Source organism: Mytilus trossulus, chromosome 2, assembly GCF_036588685.1.
Source record: "Mytilus trossulus isolate FHL-02 chromosome 2, PNRI_Mtr1.1.1.hap1, whole genome shotgun sequence".
Classification (NCBI taxonomy): domain Eukaryota; kingdom Metazoa; phylum Mollusca; class Bivalvia; order Mytilida; family Mytilidae; genus Mytilus; species Mytilus trossulus.
In genome coordinates, this window is record NC_086374.1 from 11272572 (window position 1) to 11292574 (window position 20003).

Sequence of the window (20003 nt, forward strand, 5' to 3'; positions counted from 1 at the left end):
ACTAATGATTATAAAAGTTAAAGACATTTATTTTATATACAATATATACAATAATAACATACAATTTCTTGATTTTTTTTTATTTACAATGACAGTTTCTACATATCCAGCATTTTTTGTGTCCAGTCATTGAAGTGTTTTTGGGAGCATGTTCAAGTCCGACAATTTTTTTATGAAACAACTCCAAGTTATATTGGTTAAAAAAGGGGGGAAAATACCTTTGGTTTGGGTGAGCTCCATCTGATTTTGAAAAGAAATTATGTCCTCCATGGACGAGATTTAGGATGGATACATCACCGTAACATGTATACAGAAGTTCATAGTATTTAAGTTCACAGTTAGCAAACTTTGCTTTTGATGTATATATGAAGTTGTAGGTTTGTGTCTTGATATTGTTTCAGTTTCCTTTCAAACGCATCCCAAGTTTTAATGTTTTCACCAAATACAAAATTGTTAATAGGAATCTCTTTGTCCATTGTTCAAAGTATAATGACAGTTATAAAAGTAGCTGTGCAGTTAAAGACTTAGAAGGGCACACTTTGTTCAGCCAGAGTTCTCAACAACAAACCATCATTAACTATATTTTTCGCCTTTGGCACTACTTATCTGAAGTAGCATCTTTAAGAACATCAAAACCATTAATACTTAAAACCATTAAAACACCATTTGTTGAATAATGATATTTATTTTTCATCATTATAACAAGTATTATTTAGTAAATATGAAAGAATTAAGCAACAAAACTATAGAACTGATTTAAGTTTGATAAATCTATCGTGCATTGCTGTTTTTCATGTAACAATAACGCAATGTAACTTTAGCCTCAATACTTATTGTTACATTCGTAATTAACCAGTTCCTTACCCAACTTTGCATTCCGGCAATTAGTCTCCAATGTAACAATAATATTTTTATTATTGTTACATTTCCATCTAACCGTAGCCAGTGCCTTTATGATAAACTGTCACATGATCCAGAATGAAACATGAAAGATACACGAAAATTATCAGTTATTTCTTGATTTTGTGATTCAGGGAACAGTCAATATGTTCCTGTGCCAATTCCATGAATTCAGTGAAGAAAAAATATATAATAAAAATTTGTATTAATAAGTGGGTCTCATTAGGGTCTAAGCGTGACGTGGGAATTCCGATTTATTGTAAGCGTGACACGTGAAAGTCAAATTATTGTGCCGTTAAAACGGGAAATAAAGTCTAGCGGGACACGGAAAATTTAAAAAAAAATGAAAAATGCTTACATACATAGAATAAGCAGGATACAGGAATCTAACAGTAAGCGGGATCTGGGATTAGAACCCCCCAATGAGACCCCTAATAACTGTATTAGTAATTAGTGTGACAAAAAAGTTTAGTATGGGACTTGAACTAAAGTGTGTATCTGTGTGTGTGTGCTTTGTTGTTGGGTATATAAGTTTCAGGTCGTGCCTTTCACTTGTAAATGGACGATATATGCCAATTATACTCTTTAACAGGGTTGCACTTGAAATCTACTGGTAGTGTGATTAAGGGAATCCTGGTCACATTTATAAATAAATAAATGGATCCTGGTGCAGTCTGAATGAAGTGTTGTAAGTGAACATAAACACGAAGTCGAATAAAAGTTCAATACTGTATTATTAAAATCACATGACTTTGTATAACACAATGTACATCCAACTTCAGGCTCAACAATACAGGTCTCCTCTTTACCATATAAACGTTACTGTCCTCTCCTTACTTTAAATTCTCTCTCCCCCATATCTCACACTCTTCCTCTCTTTTATATGACTCTTACAAGCCTGGAAACAAATATAGACTTCTAGGGCAACCAGGCTCCTTGTACTCCATGCTCCAGAAATCCAGGTGCTCCAGTAATCCTGGTTCCTAGTGTTCCATGCTCATTACAATAATTTACTAGGCACCATATGCAAATCATTAGAGCTCATAAGTCAAACAAAGAAATGTAAATGTAACTCTTAATTAATATAATTTTTGATGATCTGTATTAAATGGCTATGTGTGAAAATACAGATGCATGTTAACCTGATACAATGAGAAAACACACTCGACCTAACATTTAAAAATGTTACAGTAGTAAGAAAAATTGAAATTAAATATAAATGCACATTAAAAGAATAAAAGTATACCAAATTTGAATAAATATATTTTTAAAAAAAGAAGATGGGAGTGTGAAAGGTATTTTCTATTGAAAAAGGAAAAGTAACAAAAAATTTGAAATTTATTTAAGAAAAGACACTGACTTTTTAATTTGAGGCATGTTTTAAGATCTGGAGCAATTTTCTGATTTGTCTGGCAAATGGGATGTAATCGAAAACATTTAGCCTGACAATAAGATTAATACAAATAGTATAGCTGTTTGTTCATGGTCTAGTGGTTAAGACCAATGGTTTACCAACTTTTTCACACACTTCTCTGGTATCCAGACTGTTGTTTTAAAATAGAATGGGTACTTTGGGGTCTCTGTTGGTCAAATTTGTCCCCAACTTTGACCTGGAGATCAATCTACTGATATGTATCTCTTTGGTTTGTCTGTTCCCACCAAGAGTCCTGGTGGTACTCTCCAAGTACCTTGGCTTCCTCCGCCATGATAACAAACTTCCCAGTGTCCTTGCACCCTCTTTGTGTCGGGTTGGGATTGTCCGAGCACCCCCTCTGTGTTGGGTTTGGATTGTCCTAGTACCCTTTTGTTTTGGATAGGGATTGTCCTTGTAAATACTGTTGTTAATGCGCAAGTCCATTAATCCTGTAAAAGAGTGTACATGGATTACTCTATACTCTCACAGCTCTAGGAGTGGTTCTCTGGATTGTGGAGGACTCTATCAGTATATGCATATGTGTTGAAGACTGTACTTTAACCTATAATGATATACTTTTACAAATTGTGACTTTGATGGAGAGTTGTCTCATTGGCACTCATACCACATTATATCTATATATATTGTTTTCAGGTGACGTTCTTTTTAAGTGTCTGATGAATGACCCAAATGTAACCTTCAAACTTTTATGTTTCCTTTGGATATTAATGTACAGAACATGGCTGAAATCCGTTAGAACTATTTTCATTAGCACTTTGATACTTAATCTACCCTTCAACCTTTAAAAGATAGTGCTGTTACTGTACAATAAGCTACAGCAATGATGGCACCCTTAATATCCCTTTTAAGCAAATCATAAACAATCAGAAATTTGTAACTCACAGATTTTATCAATGCATCAGACATCAGACTCAGACTTCTCTTAAACTGAATTTCAATGTGTGTATTGTTATGCGATTACTTTTCTGCATTGGCTAGAAGTATAGGGGGAGGGTTGAGATCTCATAAACATGTTTAACCCGCCACATTTTTGCGCCTGTCCCGAGTCAGGAGCCTCTGGCCTTTTTTAGTCTTGTAATATTTTAACTTTTAGTTTCTTGTGTACAATTTGGAGTTTAGTATGGCATTCATTATCACTGAACTAGTATATATATTTGTTTAGGGACCAGCTGAAGGATGCCTCTGGATGCGGGAATTTCTCGCTGCATTGAAGACCTGTTGGTGACCTTCTGCTGTTGTCTGCTCTATGGTCCGGTTGTTGTCTCTTTGACACATTCCTTATTTCCATTCTCAAATTTTATGTATATATTGTATGAGAGATTTTTAATAAAACAAAACATACTTTATCATTTGGCCAAATTTAGAAGTTAGTGTGCTTTATAATTTCAGAGGCAAACAGAAAACTGGCAAATCATGAGTCTTACAAAAGTACTTTGGTCACCAATCAATAGTGATAAGTTTCTGAGCTACTGTGGAACCAAAATAAATCTTTATAATGTTATAAAATATGAAGAAAAAATAGGCTCGCATGGAACACAAGGTTTGTATAACTTACTTTTCTATTTGAAAAATGCTTTCTTGATGTGTTGTAACTGTTGTTGGGTAGTAGTGATCTAAATGTTGTATACTGCATACATCTTCTTTATTATAATTTACAGGAAATACTTTTTGCAGCAAGAACGAATACTTATAATTTAAGGTATTACTATAATTAGATATCATATTTGTTTTAACATATGAAATATCTGAGATGTTTATTTGTAGGAAAAATATTATCAGAAGATTCAGTGGCTATACCTCAAGGAGAACAGTTGGAAATTAACTTATTAAAGGTAAAACTTTACTATCCCCTGAATAGCTATACCTTAGGGAAGACAGTTGGGGATTAACTTATTAAAGGTAAAACTTTACTATCCCCTGAATAGCTATACCTTAGGGAAGACAGTTGGGGATTAACTTATTAAAGGTAAAACTTTACTATTTCCTGTATAGCTATACCTCAGGGAAGACAGTTGGGAATTAACTTATTAAAGGTAAAACTTTACTTTCCCCTGTTAAGGGCATACGATACAGTTACAGGGGAGGGTAATGCCGTTGCTAACGTAAAATGTTATTTTAGCGACGTCAAACTGTGATATATCGGGAAAAGATGCATTTTTCGACTGATTTTTATCATTCAAACTGATTTAAATTGAAAACTAGTTCATGGACCCCCATTTTTCAAAAAAGCAATTTGTTTCATTTTGCAGGGAGATTATGTGACCCAAATTTTATAAAACTGTAAATAGAGGATTTTTTTTAATTTTGATAAACATGCAGCAAAAAATGACGTGTTTTCCTCAATTCATGAACATTTGATAAATATGAGATATTTCTGAATAAAACATGCATAATTTTTTACGATACTTATAAAATACAGAAATTACAGATTATTGAACAAAAAACAATTTGTGTTTATCTTTTATAACAAAAAAGTTATGTCTTTCCTTCGAAAAAGAAATTACGGCCACAAATCTGAATTTTGAGCAAATATACAAATTTTCGACCTCATTTTACTCAAAAAGTAGCACATGAAGGTATATTTTTTATTACATATTTGATTTAATCAGGTAAAATATAGCCTATATGCAAATTTTCACGAACTTGTAAATACAGGATCAAAACTGTATCGTATGCCCTTAAGCTGTACCTTCGGGAAGACAGTTGGGGATTAACTTATTAAAGGTAAAACTTTACTATCCCCTGTATAATTGTATAGCTATACCTCAGGGCGAACAGTTGGGGATTAACTTATTAAAGGTAAAACTTTACTATCCCTGTATAGCTATACCTCAGGGAAGACAGTTGGGGATTAACTTAATAAAGGTTAAAATTTTATCTTTTTTATTTTAACATGCAAAAAAAGATAAAACAACAGTACTAGATTTGAAGTCAAGTTTGTTTCTACTTATGTAGCATTTAGAAAACAGCAACAATCGTGACACAACATTTACACAATTTTGGTTAGAAAGAAATGCGGCCATAATCTAAATTAAAATTCAAAATTAGATTTTTGATCCCATTTTCACAGTCAACTGAACACAGAAAATTATAGTGTAAGTGGGGCATCCGTGTACTTTGGACACATTCTTGTTTATTATGATTGAATAACTAAAATAAATATTGTTTTACAGACAGTTGAATGGTGTCCAAAACCAGACCATGATGACATTATAGCATGTGGACTGGTCAATGGTAAAGTCCAGTTAAGAAGGTATATGAAGCCTATTTAAACATGTTAAATACGAAAAGTCTACTTTTTTTATTGTCATTGACTGTTATTTAACATTTCTCATAATTCCAAAACTATATAATAATAGAATACCATGCTCTCTGCATGCTAAGCAACTCTTGCAGCAGCCTTTTTTCAAAGGTCTCTTTAAATGAAATGTTGCAAAAGAAATCTTCTGCCTTATTCAACATCTCTCCTATTTCAACTGGCAAGCCAAATGTCCTAGCCTTCCTCCAGGATAACATAATTTGAAGATCATACTTTTTGATAGTTGAAATATTATTTTAACTATTCACATACTAAATAGTTTCATATGGAATTATTTTATTTAGATATATATATACAGTGCCTTCTTTATCTGTATTGTTTCCTTTTTCTTTGTAGTTTTGATAAGGACAGCAATAGTGACTTGGTTGACAAGGAATTTGGTAAGAACTATAACACACATTAACTTTACTAAGCAAGTCCAACGTTTATAAAAGTAGCCTTTTATTAATTATATTACATGTACCTCCTCACATAAAACAAGATTTTTTTTCAAAAACATACAAATGAAGATGCTTTTAGTTGCAGATTAGAACATAATTTAAGACAATGATTATTTGTTTTTCAGTACCAAGACATCCAAGGCATTGTTTATATTTATTTTGGAACCATATGGACAGTAGTTTGGTATGTATATGAATATAAAGTGAAAAACAATATTTAGTGATTTTTTTTCTTCTATAAGATATTAACATGTGTTGGCTTTCTGCTCACATATCTTGACAAAAGAACCATTATATCATACAGTACATGTATTAGTATATGAGCCTTACAAGTTACTTGAAAATGCATATGAGTGACACAGGCTCTTTAGAGCTTCTAGATAAATTTTTCAGCAATTTTATTTTGGACGTGCCTCCCAAACATTGTGGATTGACAATATTTAGTGGAGCATTATAACATAAATTGTCTTAAAAGAGGGACGAAAGATACCAAAGGGACAGTCAAACTCGTAAATCTAAAACAAACTGACAAAGCCATGGCTAAAAAATGAAAAAGACAAACAGAAAAATAATAGTACACATGACACAACATAGAAAACTAAAGAATAAGCAACACGAACCCCACCAAAAACTTGGGGGTGATCTCAGGTGCTCCGGAAGGGTAAGCAGATCCTGCTCCACATGCGGCACCCGTCGTGTTGCTTATGTGATTACAAATCCGGTAAATAGTCTAATTCGGTAGGTCAAATTCATGAAAGGGAAGGGGATTGTAGTTATGACGTAAGGAACATATCCAATATCATTTGTGAAACGGTTATTCCATAACGGTCAACCAACTCTTAATTTAGTCTATAACATGATTAAACAGTACTACATGTATTATTATTTTAGTTGGCTGAGGGATTAGACAAGTCAAGAAATGATAGCTGTATACTGATCTGGAATGTTAAGTCTGGTGGAGAATATGAACGACAGAGATATAGCTCTAATACTAGTGAATCTTCATCTATCTACAAACCATTCTTAGAAATAGGTAAACAAATTATACATTACATGAGATATAGCTCTAATACTAGTGAATCTTCATCTATTTACAAATCATTCCTAGAAATAGGTAAACAAATCATACATTACATGAGATATAGCTCTAACACAGTGAATCTTCATCTATCTACAAACCATTCTTAGAAATAGGTAAACACATTATATATTACTTGAGATATAGCTCTAATACTAGTGAATCTTCATCTATTTACAAACCATTCTTAGAAATAGGTAAACAAATTATACATTACATGAGATATAGCTCTAATACTAGTGAATCTTCATCTATCTACAAACCATTCTTAGAAATAGGTAAACAAATTATACATTACATGAGATATAGCTCTAATACTAGTGAATCTTCATCTATTTACAAACCATTCCTAGAAATAGGTAAACAAATCATACATTACATGAGATATAGCTCTAACACAGTGAATCTTCATCTATCTACAAACCATTCTTAGAAATAGGTAAACAAATTATACATTACATGAGATATAGCTCTAATACTAGTGAATCTTCATCTATCTACAAACCATTCTTAGAAATAGGTAAACAAATTATACATTACATGAGATATAGCTCTAATACTAGTGAATCTTCATCTATTTACAAACCATTCCTAGAAATAGGTAAACAAATCATACATTACATGAGATATAGCTCTAACACAGTGAATCTTCATCTATCTACAAACCATTCTTAGAAATAGGTAAACAAATTATACATTACATGAGATATAGCTCTAATACTAGTGAATCTTCATCTATTTACAAACCATTCCTAGAAATAGGTAAACAAATTATACATCACATCAGATATAGCTCTAATACTAGTGAATCTTCATCTATCTACAAACCATTCTTAGAAATAGGTAAACAATTTATACATTACATGAGATATAGCTCTAATACTAGTGAATCTTCATCTATTTACAAACCATTCTTAGAAATAGGTAAACAAATCATACATTACATGAGATATAGCTCTAACACAGTGAATCTTCATCTATCTACAAACCATTCTTAGAAATAGGTAAACAAATTATACATTACATGAGATATAGCTCTAATACTAGTGAATCTTCATCTATTTACAAACCATTCCTAGAAATAGGTAAACAAATCATACATTACATGAGATATAGCTCTAACACAGTGAATCTTCATCTATCTACAAACCATTCTTAGAAATAGGTAAACAAATAATACATTACATGAGATATAGCTCTAATACTAGTGAATCTCCATCTATCTACAAACCATTCTTAGAAATAGGTAAACAAATAATTCATTACATGAGATAGATTAATATGTGTAGTACAAATATTCAAGATGCATGTACAATATGTTTAATCATTGTTATTACTCACAAAATTGGTGCACATGACCATAAATGAATCCACAGTTTTTTATTTCATGAATGAAAGTCTGTATACAAGCCCTTTGAAAATATGTATTATGTTGAACATTCAGATTTGAGGTTAAGCATTTCTAACCAAATCCTTGAAAATAGGAACCCACGAAATGATAAAGAATCAATAGTATGTAATGATACAATGGTTAATTTATGGTATGAATATTTGTTTCAGGTAATTACAATGACATGACTGCCTCATTTAGTTGGTTCCGTAAAGATAGCAGATTATTTGTATGTGGAATGAACAATCGACATCTTAGGATATACGATCTCAGGGGTAAGGCATTTATATATTTTAAATTTTGTCAAATAATTCGTATGTGGAATGAACAATATAATAATATCCGGAAGCACAATATTTCAACATGATCATGGGATACTGTACAAGATAATTGGTACTATGCATGTGAAATGAATAAAATTAAGAATGGAAATGGGGAAAGTATCAAAGAGGCAACAACCCGACCATAGAGCACACAACAGCCTAGGGCCACCAATGGGTCTTCAATGCAGTGAGAGAAACTCCCACACCCGGATGAGTTTTTTTGAGATCTCAACCTCCCCCTATACCTCTAGCCAATGTAAAAAAAACAAACACACAACAATACGTACAAATGTAGATGTATCAAGATATTTAATCTCCAAGAATAATCAGTTTAACAAATGGGTTTGATAGTTGTGTTGGTGGTTCTGCCAGTTGTTTTTTATGCTTTCACTGTATAAGTCTTATTTTTATTTTTTTTTACATATTCTTGAATAAAATTATCATTTTATATTTGTAGATGCGAAAGAGCCAAAACAATCAACAACAACAAAACTTATCAATGGTGTGGTCACAGATCCTAAAAATCAGAACAGAATAGCTTCTTTTCATGAGGTAATTTTATGTATAGGGCTTTGTACAGATCCTAAAAATCAGAACAGAATAGCTTCTTTTCATGAGGTAATTTTATGTATAGGGCTTTGTACAGATCCTTAAAATCAAAACAGAACAGCTTCTTTTCATGAGGTAATGTTATGTATAGGGCTTTGTACAGATCCTTAAAATCAAAACAGAACAGCTTCTTTTCATGAGGTAATGTTATGTATAGGGCTTTGTACAGATCCTAAAAATCAGAACAGAATAGCTTCTTTTCATGAGGTAATTTTATGTATAGGGCTTCGTACAGATCCTAAAAATCAGAACAGAATAGCTTCTTTTCATGAGGTAATTTTATGTATAGGGCTTTGTACAGATCCTAAAAATCAGAACAGAATAGCTTCCTTTCATGAGGTAATTTTATGTATAGGGCTTTGTACAGATCATAAAAATCAGAACAGAATAGCTTCTTTTCATGAGGTAATTTTATGTATAGGGCTTTGTACAGATCCTAAAAATCAGAACAGAATAGCTTCTTTTCATGAGGTAATTTTATGTATAGGGCTTTGTACAGATCCTAAAAATCAGAACAGAATAACTTCTTTTCATGAGGTTATTTTATGTATAGGGCTTTGTACAGATCCTGAAAATTGTAACAGAATAGCTTCTTTTCATGAGGTTATGTTATAGGGGTTTGTTCAGATTCTAGTTGCACCAATTAACTTCTTTTTTTTAATCAGATTAACTTACTGTATGCTTAATTCAGTTAAAATATTACAAAATGCGAGTTATAATTATTGCGTTTACAAATCTGTCGCATTATTCGCAATAATAAAAACATCGCAATAATTTCTGAATTTACAGTATAAGTTTGGTGTAAAAGATAATTTGAGCAGTGCAGGTTTAGGTTGATGGGTATAGTACTCAAATTATACTGGAGTAAGAATTGTGTTCTTAATGTAACAGCAAAGTTTAAACATGAATGTTTTGTTTTTCAGAACAATGTGTCAGTTTGGGATACCAGACATTTTGATAAACCTGTATCCTTTAGATATTACAATGATTCACATGGTTTTTATAGGTTTATGAATTTTCTAGAGAGTAATATTCATAGTTATTAGACAATTAGGCTAAAGAACCAAGATATTGACAACTTGAACAATGAGCAAACCCAATACCATCTAGTAAGCTATTAAAATCATTTCACAATAAAATGTGGAACAATATACAGTCAAACCTCATTGTGTCGAACTTGGTTGTGTCGAAAACTTGGATGAGTCGAAGTAATTTCTCGGTCCCGGCATAATTCCCGTTTGATCAATGCATTTTAACCTCTGATGAGTTGAACTTGGATGATTCGAATTCTCTGTTAAGTCGAGGTAATTCTTAAGTCCCGTCGATGTAAAATTGATGTAAATTGACCTTGATGTCTCGAAGTTCAAAAATAAAATAAAATCGAAAGAAATAAAAACTTTACAAATAAAATTCATAACGGATGTTTTTCTTGTTAAGCCTATTCATTTCAAGAAGTGATTTAAGCTGTGAAAACACACTTGTTTGTAAAACAGTTAAAATGACATGTTTATGATGACCGCTAATCAACACCTTTGTTGATCGTCCAAACAAAACTTGAATGTGCTGAACCTATTTCACTTGGTATAAAAACGAAAGGAATTTTAAAGACCCAAGCTGAGATTAAATTAATCATTAGAATAAGAACAATAATTAAAAGGATTAAAATATTTTATTAATTATTATGAGTCGGTCTTTCTAATTATAATCTATGAACACTGTTCACATTCTTTAAAGATTAGTTATGAAAATATTTTCGCGAATGATTCCATAATTTATAGTGACTGACCTTTGTAAATATTTGTGTATTGATTTTATTTGTGAATGTTGTGTGTTGAATCTCTAAAAATACGGAACATAAATACACAATCATATATTATCATATCAAAAAAAAGCACAATGCTCAATAAACGTGAATCTAGTTTAGAGATATCACATATTGGTTTTTCATACATTTCAAATATATGACGTCACACTCGACCTTGGATGAGTCGAATACTTTCGTCTGGTCCCTTCGACTTCGACACAACGAGGTTCGACTGTAGGTGGAAAAAACAACAAAAAAAATCATTTTTAAAACAATGGGAAAATATATATGACAGACAACAAACAACACTGAATAATAGGCTCCTGATTTAAGACTGTATATGGTTAGATAAAATATATTTGGGTTTGCTCACTGATTTGTAACAGTCTAGTTTTAATGTATCAAAATTGTCTGCTTATTATCAATATTTTTTTGTTCTGTACTCTAACAGTGCTTATGATTCATTTGTATAGTATATTTCTTAACTGCAAGATTTTAACATTGCAAGAACCCAAAAATATAGTCAAGCTGAGATGGTGTCCTACAAGGCAAGTATTGGCTTATTTAGTTACAATCCCAACTTGATAAAGCTATTCTGATTTTCTTTAAGACAAGTATAATCTATTTGGTTCCAATCAAAACTTGATAAAACTAAGATGGTGTAAGGTAAGTATAGGTTTTGTTCATCCTAAACGTGAAAAAAATGAAATATAATAAACTAATATGTATGTTTTTTTATCACTCGAAGGTATAATAGAAAAAATACATGTGCTCTGCTTTCATGTGAGAATGAAATATACCTTCAGTTGGACACAGAAACAAACCTTCTTTCTATATTCTAATTTCTCTGAACAAATTTCCCCACTATCTACACAGTAAGAAACAGCAAGCAATAAAAGGCCCCAAAATGATTAGTGTAAATCAATTCAAACAGGATAACCAACAGTCTTATCTATAGAAAAAATGAGAAACAAGAAACATATGAACCACACCAACAAAGGACAACCACTGAACAGGCTCCTGACTCAGAACAGACTCATTCAAATGCTGTTTGTTTAAACCTTTTAAAAGGTGCCAGCCTTCAACCTAACCTGAAACAGTAGTGTAACATTACAACATAAAATAACACACTGTAAAATATCAATTAAAATGCATAATTATCTCGATAGAAAAACATAAACAAGTAAATATATGTGACTATACTTAGAGATACAAACAATGTATACTCTTTACTGTATTGTTCTATTTTTCCAGGAATGGTTTTCTAGGAGTTTTATATCGAGAAAGTACTTCAGTCAAATTATATGACATCAGACACACTCCTCAAGGTAAGTACAATAATAAAAATAGTTCTGGGGTTTACCATTAAACTCTGGGTCAGATGGAATTTACTGATGTTTACTCTACTTAGGATTTATATTGTACATATTTACACTGTATATTTACACTGTAACTACTGTTGTACACAAATTCACTCTACTAAATTCAAATGATGATATATATCCTAAAAAAAAAAAAAATCCCCAGTTTGAAATTAACTTATCAAACTAACAAAGATATGAATTTGGATATAAATGTATCTATATAAATATACTGAAGTGAAATATCCAGGTAATTTGATTGGTCACCTTGACATGGTATAGAACCTATATACCCTGTAAACAAAAACTAAATTATGTTAGATTAGGACACTCCAGTATGAGATAATTATTATTTAGGCTTCACAGAGGATGTAGGCCCATATTCCATGTAAAGATCCTGAATAATATATCTGCCACTACATAGAATACTTGTACAATACATCTGATTTCTATCTGCGCACTGTCTTATTATAGAAGTTTTCTGTTACTCTAGGTATAGATGAACTTGAACCTAACTACATTGACAGGACTATATCTCGTAAGTAGAATCTATCTGTAATGTTTATGCACTGTAATTTGTCATTGCGCTTGTTAACAATATCTTTACCACTGCTTATTCATAGTCTCAAGGTTTAGTTTATGAATCTGTTTTTCTAATGGTTTTAAGAATTTTTTCTTTCTAGAGTTTGTAACTCATATTTGCACCATAATTCCTTCATTTCAACTTCCATCAGACCTACATTCAAGTTTTTGGAACTTGTTATTTAGGTTTCAGTACTTTTACTATATGAAAAAAATGTTGATAAAAGAAATTATCTTTAAAACGTTGGTTAATTATTCTAAAAATGAATGCGACGTCAAGAGGAAATCAAGTTGTTTTTGTACCATGGGGACACATTTTCGCCACAATGGCTGGTCATTTATAATTTTACTGAAGTACTTTCTTGATATGAAACTCCTAGAAAACCATTCCTGGGAAAAATATAACATATGTATGATATGGCCATCTTCATTATCTAGGTCTTTTATAAAAATGAATGTTTGTAATTACTTGAAAAGTTAAGAGATCATTTCTATACAATTCATCTCACTTATTTACTTAAAGACTGCATGATTGCCATATAAATCTGACATAAAGCCAAAAATTGTTAAAAAAACACCTGCTTATTTCTTTATATGTACGAATAACCTTAGAAATGAGGTAAAGAGGAATATCAATCATTCAACATTACAAACAGCCTTCATCATATACTTAGGCAAGTAATGGGTAGAGTCATACACATTTTACATAAAAATGAGAGGTGGATTTAGGGGGGGGCCCGGGCCCCCCCTTTTTGGGAAAAAAATTGTTTGCTTATATAGGGAATCACTGAAGCGTGACTGGAGCGGGCCCCCTCTTAGGTCAGTCAGTGGGCCCCCACTTATGAAAATTTCTGGATCCGCCACTGAAAATAGCAAAATGGCAAAAATGTGACTACAGCAATTATGCGCCACCCACTCTAGTTTCATACAGTTCTTCTATAAAATCATGCAAAACAAAACATTGATCAAATTGCTTGCTATGTTTGATTGGTTGTTTGCAAACAATATGTAGGCAGAGTTTCTGTCTGTTTTTTTTATATACCGAGATTTGATTGGACAATACGAATTGAAATAATGAATTTAATGTTGATTGTTCAATAGTATTCCAGTATATAGTAAACAGACTGAAATAGACTACCTACCTGTTGTTTACAAACATCCAAACAAAGATAGCAAGCAAGTTAATCAATTATTTGCTTTGCATGCTTTAATAGAAGAACTGAAGATGTGTTCTTTTATGTGGGATGTCATCATGCATGGTCACATTTTTTTGCTTGCACAATAGGATTGCAAGAACATTTAATGTACAGTTGAATTTTGACCAATGAAGAATCAAATTGGGAGAGCATAAATTGCTTAGAAGAAGAGAACAGATTCTTAATCATGTTTCTTACTAGAAATTCTGTATTTATGAGAATAGAATTATATGATCATGTCAAACTCAAATATTTTTTTGTAAAAATAAAAAAAAAAAATAAAAAAAAGTTTCAATGTAACTTTCTAATTTCTGTATGTTGGCTGTTTTGTCTTAATTTTCAAAACATGATTTTATTTCAGCTAACAGTGGTGGACAATATGTGACTGCCTTCAATTGGCATCCCAAACAAGAAAACAGACTACTGATTGCATGCGCAAATGGTGCTATCAAAGATATGATAGTACATGAAAGAATTCCTGTGGTAAGGTTTAGATATTTCAAAGTGTTAAAACAGTTTAAGGTGGTACCCAGGGTTTTCGCTGGCGGTCGCCATTTTTGCAATTTGCGAGAGAAAAAAAATTGGCGATTAAAATTCGTCATTGGCGAAAGAATTTGGCGAAAAAAATATATATCGATTTATTTTCACCCATCTTGTTTATTTTACTTTTTTCGGGTTTCTCTGACTTAACCGATCAAACAATACTCGGAATTCACCTTAAACTCGTTTGACAGAAAATCAATAATCAGCTGATTGCATTCATAGCTATCGACATCAAAGGACTAATTAATAAAGGTGTTGAGATTGTATGATATGACAAAATGATAGGGTTAAATGGCTTCTGTCACATGTCACAATAGGGATTTTATTAACCAATTTGCGACGCACGTGTTTGAAGTAAAATTTTTACGCTTCCTCTCCTTCTTTTAATCAAGGATTTGTATAGTAAGATCTAACTATACAAATCCTTGTTTTAATGAAAGTCCAGAAAAGAAAATTGTTGTTATGACGAAAAATGTCCAAAAGCAAGAAAGGTCTCTGATTTAAAACTTTATCATTTAACTTTCATTTAGATCTTTGATTTGAGTGGGTATTTCAAAGTCGTTTCAGTGACACGTGTTTCAAGCATATAGTTTTACTTATTTATTATGGTCTAGAAAAGCAAACTCGTTATGAAGAAATCTATTCAAAAGGTTGACATGAGAGCAAGCCTTAAATGTAATGACTACACCTTACACGAGGGATCAATTCCAAGTGATAAGATGCTTAGTTTTGTTATAAAAAAAACACTTCTAATTTAGGGGGGGGGGGGGGGGGGGGGGGCTGGAAATAAAGGAAAATTTTAAAAGAAAAGTATATTTGTGTTACTTGGCAAAAAAAATTATCAAGTGGCGAAAAATATATTGTTTTGGCGAAAGGGATGGCGAAAAAAATAATTGACCCAGGGGAAACCCTGGTGGTACCTAACACGAAAGGGAGATAACTCTAAAAAACCAGCAGAATGTTTTAATGACATTGTGTTTTTGATATATTAAGCTTCTCAAGATCAAAATAAGTGTTTGTCATACTGCTAAATCACAAGTGTAATTTTCTGATTAAATGGTTGGTTCAAAATTTTTGTAATTTTTATATTTTTGTCAAAGGGTCAAAGTAAATTCCTTGTCAAAATTTTAAGAAAATTAAACGATTCAAAATTTTAAGAAAATTAAACGAGCCAAATTAATTTTAGTTAAGGTGTTAGGTACCACCTTAATATATGATTTAAGGTGGCTCGGGTGTCTTCCTCCATCTTGGATTTTAAATAAGCAGATATCTTTGGTCTATATATTTGATGAAATGTGCAAATTTTGAGAGTTGTATGTAAATTATGTAAAAGACTTTTGATATAAATATAGAAAATTGTGTGTTTTAACATAACTTCAGTTGTAATTTTGTAAAAACGCCTTGTTTGTGTTTGATTAGATTTTTTCAAACTTTGCCAAATAAGGGGAGATAACTCCGATAAAGTAAATTTTACAATAGAAAGTGTTATGAATTTACCTATTTTGATATTTAGCAAGAAAACAAGTTCGGTGACCCCATTTTTTCTTTTGTTTATTTGAAAGCATGTTATAAGAGCAATATTCTCACATTTTATCTTAAAGTTCTTATAGTATGTTTTCGTTTTATCACACAAAATTTAATTTTCCATGAATAATCTATACAAAATCTGACAATTTTGCGCAACCTGTAGCGTGAAAAAAAGTCCGGTGACCCATACTTTTTAATACAGTTTTGAAAAAAGCATGATAAAAGCTTTATCTTGACAAGTTATCAAAAAATTCTGTCAGTTTTAATTAAGACGCCCCAGCCACCTTAAGGTGGTATCCAACACTTTCACTAAAATTAATTTGGCTCATTTAATTTTCCTAAAATATTTGCAAAGTATTTACTTTGACCCTATAACAAATTTATAAAAATTACAAAAATTTTGAACCAACCGTTTTGTTAGAAAAAATACACTGGTGATATAGCAGTTTGACAAACACCAATTTTGATCATTGAGAAGTTTAATATTCCTTTTACAACACAACGTAATTAAAACGTTTAGCTGACTTTACAGAGTTATCTCCCTGTAGTGTTAGGTACCACCTTAATATTTTTGGAAATGCAAAATACCTATTGGCGTTCAGTACATAAGAGATGATGATTGGTTAACCATTGTGATGCATTAACTTCTCCCATTTAGGTACTCATTGGATGGAAATAAATAGATATGTTTGCATGTAGTTAGTAATTAGTCTTATATCATGTATATTTATAGATCATATCCCATACACAGAATACGTTATACTCTAACTAACTAACCAGGTCAATGTTTACAATCTATCTTGTAGATATGGTCTCCACAGTTTCATATAACCTGGGGTAATGGAAAGAAATTAGTAGACCAGGAACTCAAATCTACAGACATATCACTTCTGATGAAAGAAAGAGCTTCTAAAGGATACGGGTTACAGGTATAGCTACTGTGTCTGTCTAAATCATACTTTAATCAAGTGTTACAACAGATCTGGAATTGATCTTACTTACAAAATTCACCTACATTTTCTCACAAGTGAAAAAATATCTAATCTTCTAATCTGATATATGGAGTGCCATCATTATACCTTAGTAAAAGAGTGAGAATGGAAATGGGGAATGTGTCCAAGAGACAACAACCCGACCATAGAGCAGCCACCAATGGGTCTTCAATGCAGCGAGATACTCCCGCACTCAGAGGAGTCCTTCAGCTGGCACCTAAACAAATATGTATACCAGTTCAGTGATAATAGATGTCATACTAAACTCTGAATTATACACAAGAAACAAAAATTATAAATCATACAAGACTAACAAAAGCCAGAGGCTCCTGACTTGAGACAGGTGCAAAAATGTGGCAGGATTAAAATGTATCTTTTTCAACATTTTGTCTTTGGCAATGCAGTTATATAAGACAAAGTAGATAATGGATTGACTAAAAAGCTAGGGCTTTAATTTTAGTTTGACATTGAACCATGTAATTATACAGATTTATAAGAATTATAAATAATGACCTGTAAGTGTCATTCACATCCATGATATATATATATGAGGAAATACTTTATCTTATTTTGTAATATTTTGATAGTCTTTACATTGTTTTCTGTAAACTGTCATTTAGTTACAACTGTATTTTACAGTCTGATCATGTTTTCCACAATGTACAACTAGTGAAAGAAGATGCCAAGCTGTATGGTATGTGGAGATGGTTATCATGTATCCTTTATACAGTCAGGCTATAACATCTATTTAACTTGTTTGAAACAGTATGGTTTAGGGAAAGTACTTAAAACAAACAAATGAAATAAAATAATAAAATAATCGGAAATATGATAGATGATGAATTGGATGATTATAATTAGACTGCATATTCAGGCCAAGAACAGGTTAATGTGATATGAATATAATTCCTTCTTTCTTCTAGACTGACAAGCTGAGCCAATTATGATGTGCTCCCTATAAATTTTCTCCTCAAGAATACTTTTTCAGATCATTGATTTTATGGACTAATAAACATTGTGGCTTTACATGTGTATAAGAAAAAGAAAACAGGAAGAACATTTGGATGCTACCTTTGGATTACCTTTTAAATTAATCATGTTACACGTAATTCAAATTACTTACAAATTTTGATTGGTAATTCTTTGAAGTCAATAGCTTATCATTCCTTTAACTGAAACCAGTATCCCATGATATGGTTGAAGAACCCAAATCTCAGGGTCAATCCTATAAACACAGTGGTGTATATCATCTGATGGACTTCAACAAAGGCAGTACCATGAAATATCAGTCATTCCAGTATACAGATGGTAGTACTGGTACCAAATACTTTATGAGACAGTATCTCAGTGAAGAAAGGTCAGTATTACTTGTACCAAATACTTTATGAGACAGTATCTCAGTGAAGAAAGGTCAGTATGAGACAGTATCTCAGTGAAGAAAGGTCAGTATGAGACAGGATCTCAGTGAAGAAAGGTCAGTATGAGACAGTATCTCAGTGAAGAAAGGTCAGTATGAGACAGTATCTCAGTGAAGAAAGGTCAGTATGAGACAGGATCTCAGTGAAGAAAGGTCAGTATGAGACAGTATCTCAGTGAAGAAAGGTCAGTGTGAGACAGTATCTCAGTGAAGAAAGGTCAGTATGAGACAGGATCTCAGTGAAGAAAGGTCAGTATGAGACAGTATCTCAATGAAGAAAGGTCAGTAATACTGGTACCAAATACTTTGTGAGACAGTATCTCAGTGAAGAAAGGTAAGTAGTACTGGTACCAAATACTTTGTGAGACAGTATCTCAGTGAAGACAGGTCAGTATGAGACAGTATCTCAATGAAGAAAGGTCAGTAATACTGGTACCAAATACTTTGTGAGACAGTATCTCAGTGAAGAAAGGTCAGTAGTACTGGAACCAAAAACTTTGTGAGACAGTATCTCAGTGAAGAAAGGTCAGTAGTACTTGTACCAAATACTTTATGAGACAGTATCTCAGTGAAGAAAGGTCAGTATGAGACAGTATCTCAGTGAAGAAAGGTCAGTATGAGACAGTATCTCAATGAAGAAAGGTCAGTAATACTGGTACCAAATACTTTGTGAGACAGTATCTCAGTGAAGAAAGATCAGTAGTACTGGTACCAAATACTTTGTGAGACAGTATCTCAGTGAAGAAAGGTCAGTATGAGACAGTATCTCAATGAAGAAAGGTCAGTAATACTGGTACCAAATACTTTGTGAGAAAGTATCTCAGTGAAGAAAGGTCAGTATGAGACAGTATCTCAATGAAGAAAGGTCAGTAATACTGGTACCAAATACTTTGTGAGACAGTATCTCAGTGAAGAAAGGTCAGTAGTACTGGAACCAAAAACTTTGAGAGACAGTATCTCAGTGAAGAAAGGTCAGTAGTACTTGTACAAAATACTTTATGAGACAGTATCTCAGTGAAGAAAGGTCAGTAGTACTGGTACCAAATACTTTATGAGACAGTATCTCAGTAAAGAAAGGTCAGTAGCA

At 32.2% G+C, this 20003-nt stretch overlaps 1 protein-coding gene across 2 annotated transcripts in view; it reads left to right on the forward strand.

Annotated features, from left to right (window-relative positions):
• The window catches only part of LOC134706477 (GATOR2 complex protein MIOS-like), a 33177-nt gene that overhangs the window by 2719 nt on the left and 10455 nt on the right, over positions 1–20003 (forward strand). For both annotated transcript variants that reach the window (XM_063565447.1, XM_063565448.1), the window contains exons 2-17: positions 3725–3875; positions 4100–4167; positions 5509–5588; positions 5991–6034; positions 6220–6278; positions 6986–7127; positions 8733–8837; positions 9343–9437; positions 10418–10459; positions 11791–11846; positions 12553–12626; positions 13153–13197; positions 14799–14920; positions 17314–17436; positions 18139–18214; positions 18682–18856. In XM_063565447.1, coding sequence (XP_063421517.1) covers positions 3725–3875; positions 4100–4167; positions 5509–5588; positions 5991–6034; positions 6220–6278; positions 6986–7127; positions 8733–8837; positions 9343–9437; positions 10418–10459; positions 11791–11846; positions 12553–12626; positions 13153–13197; positions 14799–14920; positions 17314–17436; positions 18139–18214; positions 18682–18856 — 1457 coding nt within the window. The remainder of the gene's footprint in view (positions 1–3724; positions 3876–4099; positions 4168–5508; positions 5589–5990; positions 6035–6219; positions 6279–6985; positions 7128–8732; positions 8838–9342; positions 9438–10417; positions 10460–11790; positions 11847–12552; positions 12627–13152; positions 13198–14798; positions 14921–17313; positions 17437–18138; positions 18215–18681; positions 18857–20003) is intronic.